Source organism: Artemia sp. Qi Xiang Cuo, chromosome 13 (assembly GCF_049724085.1).
Source record: "Artemia sp. Qi Xiang Cuo chromosome 13, ASM4972408v1, whole genome shotgun sequence".
NCBI classification, from domain to species: Eukaryota; Metazoa; Arthropoda; class Branchiopoda; order Anostraca; family Artemiidae; genus Artemia; species Artemia sp. Qi Xiang Cuo.
Genome location: NC_142806.1, coordinates 33,785,146 through 33,805,161, shown reverse-complemented (window position 1 = coordinate 33,805,161; position 20,016 = coordinate 33,785,146). Strand labels below are relative to the sequence as shown.

The 20,016-nt window shown below is 36.2% G+C and overlaps 1 protein-coding gene across 1 annotated transcript in view; it reads left to right on the top strand.

Moving 5' to 3' along the window:
• LOC148945217 (uncharacterized) overlaps positions 1–20,016 on the top strand; it is a 221,612-nt gene that overhangs the window by 86,716 nt on the left and 114,880 nt on the right. Inside the window, exon 5 of the mRNA XM_089099108.1 lies at positions 18,260–18,341. Coding sequence (XP_088955234.1) covers positions 18,260–18,341 — 82 coding nt within the window. The remainder of the gene's footprint in view (positions 1–18,259; positions 18,342–20,016) is intronic.

The window sequence follows — 20,016 nt, the reverse complement described above, 5'->3', positions numbered from 1 at the left end:
ACTTTCTGAGGGAGGAGGGCGGGGGTAACTACGGCAACAGTCCAACCGTTGACGGTTTTAGGTATCCATGAATAAAGTCTCAGGCAAGTGACCCTAAACTTGAAAAAGTGGAAATTGGCTCAGATTGCTAAACCGAGCTGAGACAATGAATAGATACTATTGGAAAAGTGATTGGAGACGCCAGGCATCCGTGAACAAGAGCTAAATTGAGAGAGGATTTCTTTCAAAAATCTTTTCCAATGTAACTAAAAGGCATCTGTCTTTGTAATTAGAGAAATGCTCTTTAGCGTATTTTAAGTTTAAATGAATAGTATTCAATGAAAATTAAATTTGATTTTGAAAATAGTTCATTTTTATAGAAACTGCAATAGTTTCAGGGGAATCATCTTTTAGCGTATTTTAAGCTTAAATGAAAAGTATTCAATGAAAATTATTTAATAGCTTTATTTAATTTTTAAGGTTAATTTACATGAGGTTACGTGCGCGCACGTATCCTCATGTAAATTAACCTTAAAAATGAAATAAAGTTAGCTGAACCCTTGTGTAACCGAAACCCCGTCCAACTGAATCCCCTATGCTACTGAACTCTCGTGCTACTGAACCCTCGTGCAATTCGACCCTATTTAACTAAACCCTCCATGTAACTATATCCCCTTTAACTGAACCCCCCGTGCAACTCAAGCGCGATGCCCGTTTTTTTTCATAATTTCTTGAGTTAAACCCGTGTAACTGAACCCCGCATGTAACTGAACCCCCCGTGCAACTGAACTATACCCCCGGGAACTGAACCCTCCCCTGTAGCTGAACACTTGTATAACCGAAACCCCGTACAACTGAATCCCTATACTACAATTCGACCCCATTTAACTAAAACCCCTGTGTAACTGTATCCCCTTTAACTGAACCCCCGTGCAACTCAAGCGCGATGCCCGAATTTGCATTTAATACTTTTCGTTCAAACTTAAAATACGCTAAAAGAAGGTTCTCATGAAACTATAAATACGCTAAAAGATGGTTCCCGTGAAACTATTGCAGTTGAGATCAATTTGATCAACTACTTGGTGTCCATTAAAAACGAAAGTTCTGTGTTAAATAAGTAGTTTTTGTATCTTTTAAAAGAGGTTTAAGGAGTTTGAGAGACTCAGTACGCTAAAAGACAGTTCCCGTGAAACTATTGCAGTTTCTGTAAAAATGAACGATTTTCAAAATCAAATTTAATTTTCGTTGAATACTTTTCATTTAATCTTAAAACACGCTAAAAGATGATTCCCCTGAGACTATTGCAGTTTCTATAAAAATGAACTATTTTCAAAATCAAATTTAATTTTCATTGAATACTATTCATTTAAACTTAAAATACGCTAAAGAGCATTTCTCTAATTACAAAGACAGATGCCTTTTAGTTACATTGGAAAAGATTTTTGAAAGAAATCCTCTCTCAATTTAGCTCTTGTTCACGGATGCCTGGCGTCTCCAATCACTTTTCCAATAGTATCTATTCATTGTCTCAGCGCGGTTTAGCAATCTGAGCCAATTTCCACTTTTTTAAGTTTAGGGTCACTTGCCTGAGACTTTATTCATGGATACCTAAAACCGTCAACGGTTGGACTGTTGCCCTAGTTACCCCCGCCCTCCTCCCTCAGAAAGTTCAGAAAAAAAACAACACAATAGCCTTATCTGTAGTGCAGGATTTTTTCTACTCGTATTTTCCCCGAATATTTAACAAATACCATTTTTCCATACCATTCAACAAAACCAAATTGATTATACGACTTAAATTATTTCATCAGATACGTCAGCACTTTAAAGTGAAATTTGACTCGCATATGCTCGGGGTATTAAGCGATTGAATTGCAGAATAATGATGAGAAGGCTTAATTTCCAAGATGTAATGTATACTGATATGAAGAGACTTAATTTCCAAGATATAATGTATAAAATGCCATAAAAATGGGATGATGTATATTCAGTTCCTTCTTACAATTTGAAGCATGAAGTGGAACGCAAATAGACGATTTTATTTCCTTAAACTCGTTGAGTAGCTTTTTAAATAATGCTGGGAACTCCAGAGCCCCCCCCCCGTTTTGAGTTTGACTTGATTATTTATTCTAAGTTCTTTTCGGTTTTCATAGGCTAGCCTAACCTATGATTTTGGTATTTCTATGCAATAATGTGGAATTTGGTAACATGTGTGTGTGTTTGTGTGTGTGTGTGTCCGTGTGTGTTTGTGTGTGTGTTCCGACTCTTGCATAAGAAAACCTTAAAATTCAGTACATTGTCATACGATGTCAAAATGTAACCTCTTAGTTTAACTGAGATATTGGACCTTTCATCTATGCCGAACAAAAAAAAATAACTAGTTGAAGATGTGTTTAAATTCTTCATCAACATAAAATCAAAAACATGAAAATTATAAATATAAATGCGTATGAAAAAACAACATGGAATCAGGCAACTGAGTCTCTCAAACTCCTTAAAGCTCTTTTAAAAGATACAAAAACTACTTATTTAACACAAAAATTTCGTTTTTAATGGGCACCAAGTAGTTAAATTGATCTCAACTGCAATAGTTTCACGGGAACCATCTTTTAGCGTATTTTAAGCTTAAATGAAAAGTATTCAATGAAAAAAATTAAATTGATTTTGAAATTCGTTCAATCTTATAGAAACTGCAAAAGTTTCATGGGGACCATCTTTTAGCGTATTTTAAGTTTAAATGAAAAGTAGTAAATGCAATTTAATTTTGATTTTGTAATTCAGTCATTTTTATAGAAATTGCAATAGTTTCATGAGAACCTTCTTTTATCGTATTTTAAGTTTAAACGAAAATTATTAAATACAAATTCATTTCGTTCATTCTTATAGAAACTGCAAAAGTTTTATGGGGACCATCTTTTAGCGTATTTTAAATTTAAATGAAAAGTAGTAAATGCGATTTAATTTTGACTTTTTAATTCCGTAATTTTTATAGAAATTGCAATAGTTTCACGAGAAACATCTTTTAGCGTATTTTAAGTTTAAATGAATAGTATTAAAAGAAAATTCATTTTGATTTTGAAATTCAGTCATTTTTAAAGAAACTGCAATAGTTTCACGAGAACCATCTTTTAGCGCATTTTAAGTTTAAATGAATAGTATTCAATGAAAATTGAATTTGATTTTGAAAATCGTTCATTTTTACAGAAATTGCAATAGTTTCACGGGAACTGTCTTTTAGCGTACTGAGTCTCTCAAACTCCTTAAAGCTCTTTTAAAAGATACAAAAACTACTTATTTAACACAAAAATGTCGTTTTTAATGGGCACCAAGTAGTTGATCACATTGATCTCAACTGCAATAGTTTCACGGGAACCATCTTTTAGCGTATTTTAAGCTTAAATGAAAAGTATTCAATGAAAAAAATTAAATTGATTTTGAAATTTGTTCATTCTTATAGAAACTGCAAAAGTTTCATGGGGACCATCTTTTAGCGTATTTTAAGTTTAAATGAAAAGTAGTAAATGCAATTTAATTTTGATTTTGTAATTCAGTCATTTTTATAGAAATTGCAATAGTTTCATGAGAACCTTCTTTTAGCGTATTTTAAGTTTAAACGAAAAGTATTAAATGCAAATTCATTTTGATTTTGAAATTCAGTCATTTTTAAAGAAACTGCAATAGTTTCACGAGAACCATCTTTTAGCGTATTTTAAGTTTAAATGAATAGTATTCAATGAAAATTGAATTTGATTTTGAAAATCGTTCATTTTTACAGAAATTGCAATAGTTTCACGGGAACTGTCTTTTAGCGTACTGAGTCTCTCAAACTCCTTAAAGCTCTTTTAAAAGATACAAAAACTACTTATTTAACACAAAAATGTCGTTTTTAATGGGCACCAAGTAGTTGATCAAATTGATCTCAACTGCAATAGTTTCACGGGAACCATCTTTTAGCCTATTTTAAGCTTAAATGAAAAGTATTCAAAGAAAAAAATTAAATTGATTTTGAAATTCGTTCATTCTTATAGAAACTGCAAAAGTTTCATTGGGACCATCTTTCAGCGTATTTTAAGTTTAAATGAAAAGTAGTAAATGCAATTTAATTTTGATTTTGTAATTCAGTCATTTTTTTATAGAAATTGCAATAGTTTCATGAGAACCTTATTTTAGCGTATTTTAAGTTTAAACGAAAAGTATTCACACAGACAAATTGTTACTTATTTAAAATATTTCTGAGATAAATGTTTGAACAAAAAAAAATCAAAAGTTATAATGGTCTTTTTTTAATACATTATCTTTATGTATATCAGATCGATCGTGAAGTAATAATTTTTGTCCATTACAGCTTATACAAATTCCATATAATTTAAGTCTTTTAATTTTCATGTCTAGATCGGGAGCCTCAGATCGATGACTCCCACTATATCACTCATGATGGATATTATGAGGTATGGAGAACAAGTGGAATATGCAATTTATACCGGATATTAAGACGTCAACTGACCCCGAGTGAGAAGGAGGCGTGGGCGCATGATAAGAAGAAGAAGAATAATACGGAGAACAAATAGTCCTTTTGTTCACAATTATATATGAATAAACTGATTTAGTCGATGGAATGAAGTCCTACTCCTACAAGTTAAGTTAGAATACAAGAATGAGGTATATTGGTTTCGGTTTTACTCGGATCAGTAATAACCTCTAAAAAGGTCAGAAAATCCCCAAACAGTCAATTAAATATTCTAATTCATGATTTCAGGCATGTCAAATTATGGCTCACTGAGCCGTTCAAAATTCAGCCTATAAAAAGTCGGCCTAGTTTGTTTCTAATCTGTTTGAAGAATTTCTTGTTTTTAGGCGTTTCTGTTCTTTTCTGGTTTTTAATCTGCATTGAGCATGCCTTGTTTGATGCATTTAAAGTATTAGCGGTATTTTTTGTCTTTCCATATCCTTTTTCGGTAGGTGGTATTTACCCCACCCCCAGAAAAAACAGGCCCGAGGAAAATAATCCCCACGGAAAATATCCCTGAGAAAAGAAATGGAAAATTACCCCCGCCCCCCCCCCCGAAAGATATCGCATCCTTTTGAATCTGAGAAAAGATGAATTAGGGCTCACTGAACCATTCAAAATTCAGCCTATAAAAGTTGGCCTAGTTTGTTTCTAAGCTGTTTGAAGAAAATCCCCCCTAATACTAAACGTTGAAAATGTGAATATTTAGTCAAACATCGAAGCATTGATCAAAGCTATGGTTCTTTTTCAGTTATCCAATAAATAAAAACATGTTTTTAGTCGCATCCTTTTGAATCTGTGAAACCATTGGAAACTAAGCTGCTAACGCTAACGAACTTAAGTTAGCTTAATGCAAATGAGATATCATTTTGATATCTCTAATAGTGTATGCGATACTGGGCTTTATTCAAATCACGTATCAAGTTATCAAAAAATATTTGAATACATTAAGTTATAGGCAATACTGGTTTAGAAAAACTAGAATAGTGACATAATTTCACTTTATCGACCCTCAAATTCCATTATGTGAGAGGATACTATTCCGATTAAAACCTAGGTCCGAAAATCCCCCAAACAGCCAGTTAAATATTCTAATTCATGATTTCAGGCAAGTCAAACTATGAAATACTGAAGTTAACTTCTCAAATAATAAATCCCAGGAACCTAACGCCCACGAAAATCTAAAAAAACTAGGTCTGAAAACCGAAACAGATAATTAACTTTTCTAACTTATGATTTCAGGCACGTCAAATCACGAAATTTAAAAAACCTAGGTCTGAAAACCCTAAACAGGTAATTAACTATTCTAATTCATGATTTTAGGCACGTAAAACCACAAAATACTAAAGTTAACTTCTCAAATAATAAACCCCAGGAGTCAAACATCAACGAAAATCTAAAAAACCTAGGTCTGAAAACCCCTAAACAGCTAATTAAATATTCTAATTCATGATTTCAGGCGCGTAAAACCACAAAATACTAGAGTTAACTTCTCAAATAATAAACCCCAGGAGTCAAACACACGAAAACCTAAAAAACCTAGGTAAGAAAATCCCCAAACAGTCAATTAAATATTCTAATTCATGATTTCAGGCATGTCAAATTATGGCTCACTGAGCCGTTCAAAATTCAGCCTATAAAAAGTCGGCCTAGTTTGTTTCTAAGCTGTTTGAAAAATTTCTTATTTTTAGGCGTTTCTGTTCTTTTCTGGTTTTAATCTGCATTGAGCATGCCTTGTTTGATACATTTAAAGTATTAGCGGTATTTTTTATCTTTCCATATCCTTTTTCGGTAGCTGGTATTTACCCCACCCCCAGAAAAAACAGGCCCGAGGAAAATAATCCCCACGGAAAATATCCCTGAGACAAGACATGGAAAAATGCCCCTCCCCCCGAAAGATATCGCATCCTTTTGAATCTGAGAAAAGATGAATTAGGGCTCACTGAGCCGTTCAAAATTCAGCCTATAAAAGTCGGCCTAGTTTGTTTCTAAGCTGTTTGAAGAAAATCCCACCTAATACTAAACGTTGAAAATTTGAAGATTTAGTCAAACATCGAAGCATTGATCAAAGCTATGGTTCTTTTTCAGTTATCCAATAAATAAAAACATGTTTTTAGTCGCATACTTTTGAATGCAAATGAGATATCATTTTGATATCTCTAATAGTGTATGCGATACTGGGCTTTATTCAAATCACGTATCAAGTTATCAAAAAATATTTGAATACATTAAGTTATAGGCAATACTGGTTTAGAAAAACTGGAATAGTGACATAATTTCACTTTATCGACCCTCAAATTCCATTATGTGAGAGGATTCCTCTCACTCTCTTTGAAAAGATGTAATGCCCTGTAGAAGTATTACCTATATGCATGGGGATAGTCACTCTCTTTGACAAAATATTTTATTCAGAGATTTCATGTTAAAAATTTATCCTATCACTAATTACCCCTTTTTTCCAAATGTCAATCAAACGCCAAGGATCGTAATTTCCCCGAACACATCAAACTGTTTCCACAGACTTCAAAAATGGAACTGTGGATAACACATGGGTGATTGACAGCTTTCCCTAAAAAACCTTTCCTAATAGCTAGTCTGGTAATCTGTCTTGGAAAGGTGCCAGGGAACGTGCCGTACGCAAATAACACAGGATGGAACATAAAGTCGTAGAAGTATAACATTGATTACTACTGCCGCTCTGTTCAAAATAGTCCAAAGGTCAGATAACCATGCCTCCAGGTTTGACAACCCTCTTTCCAGCCCCCAGGCAAAGGCCTGTAAGCTTTGCACGTTGCCCATTGTTAAAATATAAGGTTTTTATGGGAAGGGTGGTCCTATAAACTTAGGAGGGGGTGTTTGCTCAAAGGGTGCATTTTAATGCCAAAACATCTTAACTCTCATTGAGCCTTCAGATAAATTCATAAACAGTTCTAAGGAAGAGGTGGGGGGTGGCTGGAGTTAGAAATTGATGTTTAATCCCTTCATTTCTTGGAATATTTCTGGTCTACGTTGATATTATGAAAGTAAAGAGTAAAATTAAACCCCAAAATTTGCAAAATTTATTCCGTATAGGATGGGTGCTGTCCCTTCCTTATCCCCAACCTCCCCCTCGTGGTCGTAGAAACTTCGGAGGATGCTAATTCGGTCGAAAATTGAGAGTTCTAGTTCTTTTTTACAAGTCGAAACTAATTGGATTGCAACCAGGCCTTGTCCTAAAACTGTTTTTGATATCTGGTCCTTTTGTTGCCCCTTAGGACATCTGATTGACATTTTGAGGTTCCAATTTTGTACTTTCTCTTTGGCTGCTCAATTTTGCGTGTGGATAAATTTTCTGGGGGGGGGGTTGGCTCTCCTGGATGGTATTATGATCCCAATTATGTTACCGCATTGACATTACCTAATACTCATTGAACCCATTTTTGGTGCTTGGGATAATTAACAAAGCCTAGCCACTCAGTTTATAGCTGTTCTGCAGCAAGCAACCCCCCCCCCCTGCCCCACTCCGAGTTTAAAGAAATATCGACCTTTTCAAATCCGTGTTTTACAGGAAGCACAGAATGTATTTGGGGTATCCTTGCTTTCTGTTTTAAATTGACTTCTGTGGCCCTCTTTAGAATTTGTTCTTCAGACATGCGTCCAACATGGGTTCATTTTTCGACACCCGACAATATTGTCTCTCCGGTCGTATTATTTTGTATCTGTTATTAAAAAACGAAAAAAGCAATTGTGACACTATATTGTTACCAGATCGTTAAATTTTAGTTTTTTTTTTTTTTTTTTTTTTTTTTTTTTTTTTTTTTTTATATATAGAAAAAAGATAAATCTGCTTTCAAAGGATAGTTCCATGTTTGTTTTCACTGAGAAAAATTCAACAAAAACGTGCAATCTTGATTCTTTGGTGTGGAATCATGAAACTTAACTAAAATCAATCCTAGCAGTGTCTTTTCTGATATATTATAAAACCATCCATCAACCGTCATATCAAATTGTCTTTTGTGTTTTCTCATATTTCTCAAAATGTGTGCGATAATTATTGTACATTACTCTAATATAAATAACAACGAAAACCACTGCCTTCCCATCATACAAACTATAAGGAGGATAATGCATGGAGGAAATTTTGAATTTTAGAAGGAAACTAATTGAATATTTTGGCTATACATCTAATGGTCGCCTCAGTAAAACAAAAAAATAGAACAAAGATAAAACTCAACTTACAATAAAGAGCGAGAAAATTAAAATCAAATCCTTCAATAAAACGGTCCTAATATCGTTACTCAACTCAAACTCGGCTAAGACTCTCTTTATTGTTTGTGTAACGTATCTTCTTAAGTATTCTGTTTATTGTTTGTATGACTGTAATAAATATGAAAATATTCATTGGCATATTAGGCTGGCTATGAAAGTACGATAATTGAGCAGTCTATTCCATCCATCGGGGAGCAAATAAAAAGCCAAACTTCCTTGGAACGGAGTAGTGAGAGGTCGTAAGGAAATGTGTAAAGTGAATTGAAACTTCGTGAGAAGGATTAAAGCTTTAAAGATTTTGGAAAACGAGGAGCGTGCACCGCTCTGTTGGCCTCAGGTCGCTTGTTTGTGCGATCAGTTGTTAGTAGTAATAGTATAGTAGTTAGCTATTTGAGTAATATATTAACAATTGTTATTTATGACCTCAGCACATTGTCTTTTCAGTGAATAGCTGTTTGTACTTCAGCGTTTGCGCAAGGTAGTTTGGGAAAGTGGCAGCCCATCTTTTATACAGGATTATTAAAGAGTCTTATAAGAGTCTTTATAATCCCAAAGAATGTTATAAAAGCCTTAAAGGAAAAGAGACGTCACGGTGTCCACAAAAGTAGCCCTAAGATAATCATATTTGTTCTCCACGAGTTCGTTCCGCTGGACTATTGGTAATTGCCTCTTGCCTAATGCGATTCTGAACTACTGTTTATTTTTAGTAGACTAAGCATGATAAATATTGATTGTAGATTCATGTAAGGAAAGGGAATAGGCTGACGGGTTTGGTCAACTCTTTTCTAGATTAATCAGTCTAAAATCTTGAGAAATTTTAGGTTGTCTGCAGTTTTATATAAATGACTTATTTATTAAATTGTGCACCAATAGTAACAAAAAGGAGTACTGGGATATGCAAAATAATTTAGTAGAATTGTATGATTGTTGTACGTAATGATTGTCTGATTGTCGATTGTCTGGAAAGTAACAAGTGTAAGCTTATTAGTCCAGTAAAAATATGATTTTGACCCGGCATTTGAGTTAAAGAAATGTTTTTGCCGTCAAAATATTCAGAAATAACATATTATCTCTTAATGACATATCTAAAATCGGGAGAAATCCCCTTTTTTCAGGGAACAGAGGGGAAGGGGGGGGGAAATTTAAATTTCTGCAATGTTTCCAGGATTAGAAGGTTGTTTCCCTTTAATTATAGTCTGGGAGACCAAAAATTACATCAGAATTGGAAAATTGTATCTTTTTACCCCATTTCCATCCTAAGGGAGGTCAGAAAAGGATGGAAGCACTCTTTTTTGCTATTGGCATACTTTTGGTTTTACGTTTCTGGTCTACGCTTGGTTTTAACTTCATTGCAATTTTCACGCCCTTGAACTCAAATATTAATCATATTGGTTCATAATGGTCCAAAGAAATGTTGAGGCAGCTTGTTCCATTGCACTGGTTTCAAGCAATGCTGTAGAAAAGGTCACTCTTTTTGCAAGTGCATCGAATGCTATCACAGTCACCTTTACAGCTACTGTGAATCAGTTTGAGAAGCCTTTCAGGAACAGACAGTATATCAGTCATAATGGGTATAATACCCGCTTTGCAAAAGTTTCCAGCCTTAGTCTTCAGGTACTAGAGCTGTGGCTGAGCGCAGCCATGTCATCATTTGAAAATAAACACGCAGGTAGTGGTACTTTGCAACAGCAGGCGTGGGCAGGAACCGTTTGGGTGGACAAAACTAACCACACTGACTACTGTTGATATGAACAGACGGCTTCGGAGTTCAGGTAACGATTCGTCGGATCTAGCTCTGTACAAGCGTAGAAGAGCTTGTCGCCTGCCGCAATAAGTTCTTCCTTGTCCGCAGAAGAGCAGTAAAATATGTGACTAGCTTCGAAAAACCTAGCATCAGCTGGGGCGTTCAGTACTGAAGCTTTGCCAACACCGAAGCTTTGAAGTATTTGTATCTTTTGAAAATTGTATCTTTTTTACCCCATTTCCACCCTAAGTGAGGTCAGAAAAGGATGGAAGCAGCCTTTTTTTGCTATTGGAGTACTTTTGGTTTTACGGTTTTGGCCTACGTTTGGTTTTAACTTCATTGCAATTTTCACGCCCGTGAACTCAAATATGAACTAATATTGGGCCTTTTAGTATCAACCTGACTTCAGAAGTGAAGAGAGGGGGAAGGGGGTAATTTTTCTGACAAAGAAATTTTTTTCTTGGGGTTTCTTTTTTTTTTGGGCAAAAGAGTTTTAAATCTGAACAGAACATTTTCTTCAAATTCTCTTTAAGGTCTGTCCTGACTCTCCCACTCTTTTTTTCACACTCACCCTTTAGCATAGGGGGGGGGGGATAAGAACATCAGAAGATCGCCACCTTTCAGGTAACGATTCTTCGAATCTAGCTCTGTACAAGCGTAGAACAGCTTGTCGACATAAGTTCTTCATTGTCCGCTGAAAAGCAGTAAAATATCTGACTAGCTTCGAAAAACCTAGCATCAGCTGGGGCGTTCAGTACTGAAGCTTTGCCAACACCGAAGCTTTGAAGTATTTGTATCTTTTGAAAATTGTATCTTTTTTACCCCATTTCCACCCTAAGTGAGGTCAGAAAAGGATGGAAGCAGCCTTTTTTTGCTATTGGAGTACTTTTGGTTTTACGGTTTTGGCCTACGTTTGGTTTTAACTTCATTGCAATTTTCACACCCGTGAACTCAAATATGAACTAATATTGGGCCTCTATTAGTATCAACCTGACTTCAGAAGTGAAGGGGGGGGATAATTTTTCTGACAAAGATATTTTTTTCTTGGGGTTTCTTGTTTTTTTTTTCGGGGCAAAAGAGTTCAAATCTGAACAGAAAATATTCTTGAAACTCTCTTGAAGGTCTGTCTTGACCCTCTCACTCTTATTTTCACACTCACCCTTTAGCATAGGGGGGGGGGGATAAGAACATCAGAAGATCGCCACCTTTCAGGTAACGATTCTTCGAATCTAGCTCTGTACAAGCGTAGAACAGCTTGTCGACATAAGTTCTTCATTGTCCGCTGAAGAACAGTAAAATATCTGACTAGTTTCGAAAAACCTACCATCAGCTGGGGCGTTCAGTACTGAAGCTTTGCCAACACCGAAGCTTTGAAGTATTTGTATCTTTTGAAAATTGTATCTTTTTTACCCCATTTCCACCCTAAGTGAGGTCAGAAAAGGATGGAAGCAGCCTTTTTTTGCTATTGGAGTACTTTTGGTTTTACGGTTTTGGCCTACGTTTGGTTTTAACTTCATTGCAATTTTCACACCCGTGAACTCAAATATGAACTAATATTGGGCCTCTATTAGTATCAACCTGACTTCAGAAGTGAAGGGGGGGGGATAATTTTTCTGACAAAGACATTTTTTTCTTGGGGTTTCTTGTTTTTTTTTTCGGGGCAAAAGAGTTCAAATCTGAACAGAACATTTTCTTCAAATTCTCTTTAAGGTCTGTCCTGACTCTCCCACTCTTTTTTTCACACTCACCCTTTAGCATAGGGGAGGGGATGAGAACATCAGAAGATCGCCACCTTTCAGGTAACGATTCTTCGAATCTAGCTCTGTACAAGCGTAGAACAGCTTGTCGCAATAAGTTCTTCATTGTCCGCTGAAGAGCAGTAAAATATCTGACTAGCTTCGAAAAACCTAGCATCAGCTGGGGCGTTCAGTACTGAAGCTTTGCCAGCACCGAAGCTTTGAAGTATTGTCACATCCTGCAAAGGCGTGAACGAACAACAGTGACTTTGTAACCTCTGATGGTAACTTCATCTTCAAGTAGCAAATGTCAAAAATCTGTTTAGGGTCAGCAGGAACTTCAGTCTGGAAATAAAGAGGTGCTTACTCTGTTTTTGCAAAGTGTATCAGCAAGATCAATTAGTCGTATCATCTCCAATCAAGCTGGGCTCCCTCTTCTTGGCTGGAGAAAGTGCAGTTTTGCTATTAAAATGTCTGCATCACCTTTGGCTTCTTGCTTGTACTTGAGACCCGGCTTCCACGACTTTCCCAGCTATCAGCTTTATGATATTTGACTTATTGTCAGAGTCGGAAAGAAAGTCTTCTTTCTTACGACCAAGCTTCGTGGCAGAAGTGAAACTGATAATAGACACTGTTTTAGTTTTGTTTGCTTCTGATTGGCATTATTTTTGATAGTCGACCCAGTTGCTTAGCCGTCAAAAATGACGTCAGCTAATGCTAAATACTTCCGTATAAAAGCTACGTAAGAAGAAGCTACCTCTCCGTAAACGGATAATGTGCCCCATCCTACCGAATGAAGTAGCCAACCGTCATATACGACACAGTGGCATGTTTTGTTGGCATTAGCTGAAGCTCAAGTTTTGGGCTGCTTCGATATATCAGCTGCAAGTGAAGCCTTATCTGCCGGGCACCTTGCCTCATGAGACTCAAATAGGGCAGGTGGGAATGGTGATAGCTCGTATTTGAGCTTATATGCCAGATTCGACCCATCTGTTGACGATACAGGACAGAGCCGCTAAGATAATAATGAAGCGTATTTTCCCCTCCTTTCCCTGAAAAAAGGGGTATTTCTCCACGAGCGATTTCAAGTGACTCTGGATATGTTATTAAGCCAATTTCTCTGAAAATTTGGGTGTTCATTTGGGTGCGAATACTGCACAAATTAAGATTCTGACCCCCCCCCCTCTGACTTTGCTTAGGGTGGAAATTGGGTACTAATTCAGAATTTTTTGATTCCAATGTCATTTTCGGTCTCCTTTGACTTGAATTAACAGGAAACGACCATTCAATCCAGAAAGTATTGCCGAAATTCAAATTCGAGGCTTCGCTCCCTTTCCCCCTCTTTTCCCCGAAAAATGGGTATTTCTGCACGGGTGCTTTTAAGCGATTTAGGATAAGTTATTAAGCAAATTTTTTCTCAACATTTTGGTGTTCATTTGGGTTCATTTGGAAATTGGGTGGGTACTAAATGATAAAATATTTTGATTCCAATGTTATTTTCGGTCTCCCCTGACTTGAATTAATAGGCCTTAGACCTATTAATCCAGAAAGTATTGCTGAAATTTAATTTCGAGGTTCCCCATCCCTTTCCCCCCTTTTTCCCCGAAAAAGGGGTAATTCTGCACGGGCGATTTCGAGTGACTCTGAATATGTTAATAAGCCAATTTTTCTCAACATTTTGGTGTTCATTTGGGTGTGAATACTGCACAAATTAAGATTCTGATTTTTCACCCCCCCCCCCCCGCATGACTTCGCTTAAGGCGGAAATTGGGTACTAAATGATATAATATTTTGATTCCAATGCTAAATTCGGTCTCCCCTGACTTGAATTAATAGGAAACGACCTTTCAATCCAGAAAATATTGCTAAAATTCAAATTCGAGGTTCCTCCTCCCTTTCTCCTTCTGTTTCCCAAAAAGGGGTTTTCTGCACGGGCGCTTTCAAGCAATTTTGGACATGTTATTAAGCAATTTTTTTTTTTCAACATTTTGGTGTTCATTTGGGTGCGACTACTGCACAAATTAAGAGTCTTATTTCTCCCTTCTTCCACCTCTGACTTTGTTTAGGGTGAAAAGGGGTACTAAATGATGGATTCAATTTCGATGTTATTTTCGGCCTCCCTGGACTTAAATTAATGTGAAACAACCTTTCAGTCCAGAAAATAATCATCCCAAAATATAATTGCTAAAAAAACACTGCTAAAAATGAGAAATACAAGAGCGTTAAACGAAGGTAAATTTGTTTATTTTGAAAGGGGTTGAAATAGTAGCAGTCCGCTTTCTTTTATGGACGCACTGTTATTGCTGGGGAATAGATTAGAAAGTAAGCTCCGTCATTTGATTCAATATAGTTTCCAATATCCTTTTAGCCTCACTTTACTTCCATCCTAGTTACAGCGATAGCTGCAACCTAGTAAAGAGTGAACTACAGCCCATAGTAACCGGAAGTTAAAAATGCATTTTGATTCAGGATTGATAACTATTATATAGTTTCATCTTAATGGTAAAAGTTTATTGCGGAAAAATTTTTCAGAAACCTTTAAGAAAAGCTTTAAACTCCTCCAAAATGGCGGCTGATATGAAAAGTGCACCATCGGAATCACAATAATCATAATGGTCGAATATCCTATACAGGAGGTTATGAGCCACTCTCCTCTCTTGAAAAACAAGAAAAATCGGCAGTGACGCGTCTTCCTGTTTTTATTTTTCATTTATTTTTTCGCCAGGGCTAGAAGGCTACCACAAAATCGTAGAGAGATGTGTAATAGCTCATTTCAAATACCTTGATCATGTCTAGAAGGGTTTTGTGTAGTTGTCTTGATAACGCCATCGTAAAGCCATATGGCACCAACTGAAGTTGAAAGGCTGGTAAGCTGGTGGTCTAAAATCCTTAGCGGGAGGCTTATAATCCCTCCTCTTGTATACTCCCCCTCCCAGCCTCGTAAATGAAAACTAAAAATTGCGTTGAAAAACTGCCAAAAAAATCATATAATTTTGATTCAGGAATAACAACTGTTATTAATGTCTATCATAACACTAAAAGTTACTTGTAAAAACAATTTATCGGGAATTCTGAAAAATAACCTGAAACCCCGATGTATCTTTTTTTGTTTTCGTTTTTATATCTATTGTACTGGCTGGGCAATGGAATGTGTTAGTAAGCTGGTTAAGAGCTCATTTGAAAGCTAAGGTTTATATCTATGCGCTCAGTATAAGTTTGTTTTAACAACGTCATCGTAAAGTGGTATATGGCCCCGAAAATGGGGCTTTTTGTGCATTTCCAGAGTGGATAGGCTTGGAAACATAAACACTGTACCATTGAAATCTCCATACTGGAAAATCCTTAGTTGAATGCGTGGAATCCCCTGTTTGAATACTGCAATTCCCAGTCAAACCAGTAAACGAAATTTAAGAAGCGAGTTCTGGAAGAAAAGAAACTGTACAGTGAAAAAACGTTTTCACTCAAATTCAAAAGCTGATTCAGGAATGATGATAAATTCAATTTATGTTTACACTAGTAGTAAAAGTTACTTACGAAAAGGAATTTTAGGGAATTTTAAAAAAGAGCTTGATATCCTGATGTGTTTTTTTTTTTTTTTTCTCCAATGCAAGCGGACTACTGGAATATCGTAGGGGCGTCGAAAGGGGTGGCGAAATGAAGTTTCCGCCACGAGGTTTTTACTTCCCGTCTAGGCGTGCATGAATTGGTCACCAATTTTTACTTCACACACAGGCCGAATTTTTGGGGGACAGGAAGAGGACACTGGTCTTCCTTAAGTTTGATAATTTCCTTGTTTTAATAATATACTCTTCATGATAGTTTTTAGGATAATTTTAAGGATCAAAGCCTTTTTTATAGGCAGCGCTTTTGCCTGTACTGTCTGTCATGGCGCATGTTTCAGTACTGCAAAAGAGGAATAAACCGAAAATTCGTTTCGTGTAGCATTGATTTTACACACTGACTTATAAAGTCCTCATTTCTGTATACATTCTTGTTCTTCTGTGATTAAAAGGTAGTATGGTCCTCGTCGTTAATTCAGCAACAAATTCGATATTTCACGGAATGCACGTGCCCGGAGTATCCGTCTGTTATACGATTCTGCGCTTCGTACGAGTCTGGTCGGTGACTAACGTCTCAGAACGTTTTTATCTTCTTAAAAAATTGACCTTTTAATATCAAAAGTAAGCGACTCGGCCCAATAGTTACCGAAACTCTAAAAAACAGAATTTTATGGATACATCGAAGAATTGGCTTTTTATGGTGATTCCAAATGTATAAAATTTATTAAGTCTAATGTTACCGATCAAAAGCTACGAGGCTGAGAATTTGCCTGATCTTCGCAAAAGGAGGAAACATCCTCAAAAAGTAAAGCGATCTTAATGAATATCACACCATTTGATTCAGCATTTCAGATAACCATAATATAGAGGTTTCAAGCTCCTATCCAAAAATATGTTGTATTTTTTTGCTAGAAGAAAGTAAACGGATGTGTTTTTTTTTTTTTTTTTTTTTTTTTTTCAGCGGTGATAGTATCGGATCAATGGTTCTATAAGATCGAGAGATAGCTCATTTGAACGGAAATCAAAACTTCTAGTGTCCTTTTTAAGTGACCAAAAATATTGGAGGGCAACTAGCCCCCCTTCTGTGTCCCCTTTTCCCCATATACATCCGATCAAAAGTTTGAGATAAACATTTGATTCATAGTTTAAAGTCCAATAACTATGCCTTTGGGAATGACATGACACCCATTGTCCCTGGAGAAAGGGCTGTATGCTACGCAATTTGCCCATTCTTCACATATAGTATTTGTTGCTGGGAAATATATGGACATATTTTGAAAGGATTTTTCTGAGGGGAGAAGGCGTCCATGGGGAGAGTCTTCTATGGGGGGGGGGGGTATTTTCCATGGAAAATTTATCATGGTAGGGGGGAGGGAAGGGGATTTCCTGGCATGATTTGAAAAATGGTCGAAAATTAAATGACAAAACAACAAGTTTTTTTAGCTGAAAGTAAGGAACAACAGTAAAACTTAAAACGACCAGAAATCATTCCGTATATGAGGGAGGCTGGCTTTCTCAACCCTCGCTTTTTACGCTAAAGCTTGACTTTTTGTCACAATACTTTAAGAAAGACTGCTCAAAGACAAGGGCCGTTGAATCTGAATGAGAAATATTTTTAAAGAACTTTAAGACTTTAACATAAAAAGCGAGGGCTGAAGACGGAACAGGCCCTCTCATATACGGAATAATTTCTGTTTACTTTATGTTGTAATGCTGCTCCTTACTTTCTGATGAAAAAACTGTTGTTTTTGGGCCAAGTTGAATGTCTTACAATTGATTCATGATATACTTGTGAGTACAAGTTAACGAGTATTATTTTCTGAAAAGCCAAATTCTCGCTGCGAGTTTTTTCTCCACTTAAACTGCCTTGGATCTTAGATGAATGCTGCCTAATCTGTTTGTGTGCATCTATACACAGGAAGCCCCAACCTCCAAATTTCTTAAAAGTCTCTCCTTCTCCTCATAAAAAAGTTAAAAAAAATAATGTTTTCTATCTTTTGGCTTTTTCTTTACTTTTAGTGTCTGTTTTCGAAATATGTAGTAATTGTCAAAATGATACGGTTTATCAAAGCTAAGAAAAGTGTTTAATTTACTCATATTTAAAAAAAAAATTAAAGTTCACTCTTTTGTTTTAAATGAAAAAAAAAACAGTCAAGTTGGTAGGAAGGTGCCGAATGGGTTGGTTGGTGATTTAAATGACAAATATAAGGAATTGTAAGGAAGATTTGAAAAAAAATTTGGGGTATTTGGGGAGGGGAGGAGCGCCAAAGATTGCCCTTTTTTGTTTATTCACTCTATAGGCTATAGTATTTTCTAAACGGTCGACATTTTTGAGCCAAACATAACTTTCAATTTTTTAATGGAGAATCTGTGTTATTTGTATATTTCTTTTCATCTTGATATAAAACTTAGTTCTCGATTAAGCATAAGAAATATAATAAGAAGCAAAGGCAATATTCTGAAATTCAGCTTTCATTTATTCTAGTTTGGATTTGAAAGAAGAAAAAAAGAACCTTACCAATTTGGACGACAGAGTAATTCACCCGGGCAATTGTGGCGCTTTAACGGTAAGACTTGGTTTTGAATTTAAGCTGTATGCTTGCCAAATCGGATAACTCCCTAATATAGAAAGGTAAAATCAGCGGCATTGGTAATTTATATGGCTAACATTTATTTCATATCTTGTGTTTGCTTGCACGTTCAAGCAGGGGCGCCTAACCAGAGAAGCGTACATTCCTTGACTATGAGAGGTTACTGGGAGTGATTTTACAATTGATTTAAAAATAAATATTATCATAATATCACTAATAATGTTCTATGTATGTATTTCAGTGATTGATCTTATACCTTGTTCTAAAGAAGGCACAAGATCAAGTTTATGATTAAAAGGGTTGCGAACATGGAAACAGGGAATCCCTGTATTAAGTTTGATAAGGTGTTTAAGGACATCCTAGCATGCAGTCCACTGACATTGCTTATAAGAAAGTGGGGTGCTTATGCACTATGCGGTACCCACCGCTATATACTGTATAAGGAAACCAGACATGGAGACCCGTCAAACGGGTATTTGCTATCTAAATTGATTGCAAAGCGTGGTTTCTTATCGAGTTTATAATATTTAAACGATCGTTTTTTGGGGTTTGGGGGGGGGAAGGTACCTATGTTAGGTTAGGTTATGTATTTAATATATGCTAAGCTTTACCCCCCCCCCCCCCCCCCCCCTAATGTGCAAATATATAGCCCAAATTTGTTTCTAAACTATTCTATATTTATCCTATTTTATTTCATTAGCATTAACCAAACTTGACTTCTTTCGTGGGGCCCGTATAATGCATAAGTACCGAAAGTGGTTTATTATTCAATGGTCCAATATTTATTTATTAAATTAATTTACACAGATTTTCCGCGGAAAGTATAAAGCCAATATAAAACTTAAGATGAGTATTAAGCAAACCTCAGGCGCCAAGGCCCCGTGAAGTGTTACATTAACTGTGACCCATGAATAACAGTTGCAGAGCAACGCAAGAGAGTGTCTATAGGATTGGGCTTGAGCTTTCTAAGGGCGTAACATAAGTTAATGTCTTTAACTGTCACTTCACTGTTAATGTCTAACACGTTTAGTTTAGTTTCAATAGGCTATTGTTATGCACGTGGAATATGTAAATGTACCACTTTCTCACAGAGGTCGGATCGAGCACGTTTACCTGAATCCATAATTGCAGCAGTTGGCCGGGTTTGTTGAATGGATTCTATCTGATGAAGAAATTTTGGTTATCCTCCCCACCGATGTCAAATCAGGTGTACAGGCAGATCAGGTCCTAATCAGATCAGGACAACCACGGATCTAGATTTTACTTTTTGGCAAGTTTGATATGATTATGATAAGAATTAGAAACCTCTTTTTCTTCCTCACTGAGGTAGAGATCATTACAGGCTGGGAACCTGCAAAAGAAACAATGTGGAGATATGTACGTACTTTCCTCACACTTTGTGTTACTTTCCATTCCTGCACAGAGGTCAGATTCGTCCCACGCCTTCGAAAAGCAAAGAAAGACATTAGCTGCTACCTCTCATCAAGTTTGGCTGAGTTTGAACAGTATCTTCCGATAGATATCCAAATAAACAAGCTGTAGAACCCCTCCTCCTAAACAGATTTGATCCTATCTGGACTCTGAAAAACCACATGGTGCAAATCCTGTCACTTCCCATCAAATTTTGTTGCAATACAGAAAAGGTTCTTTC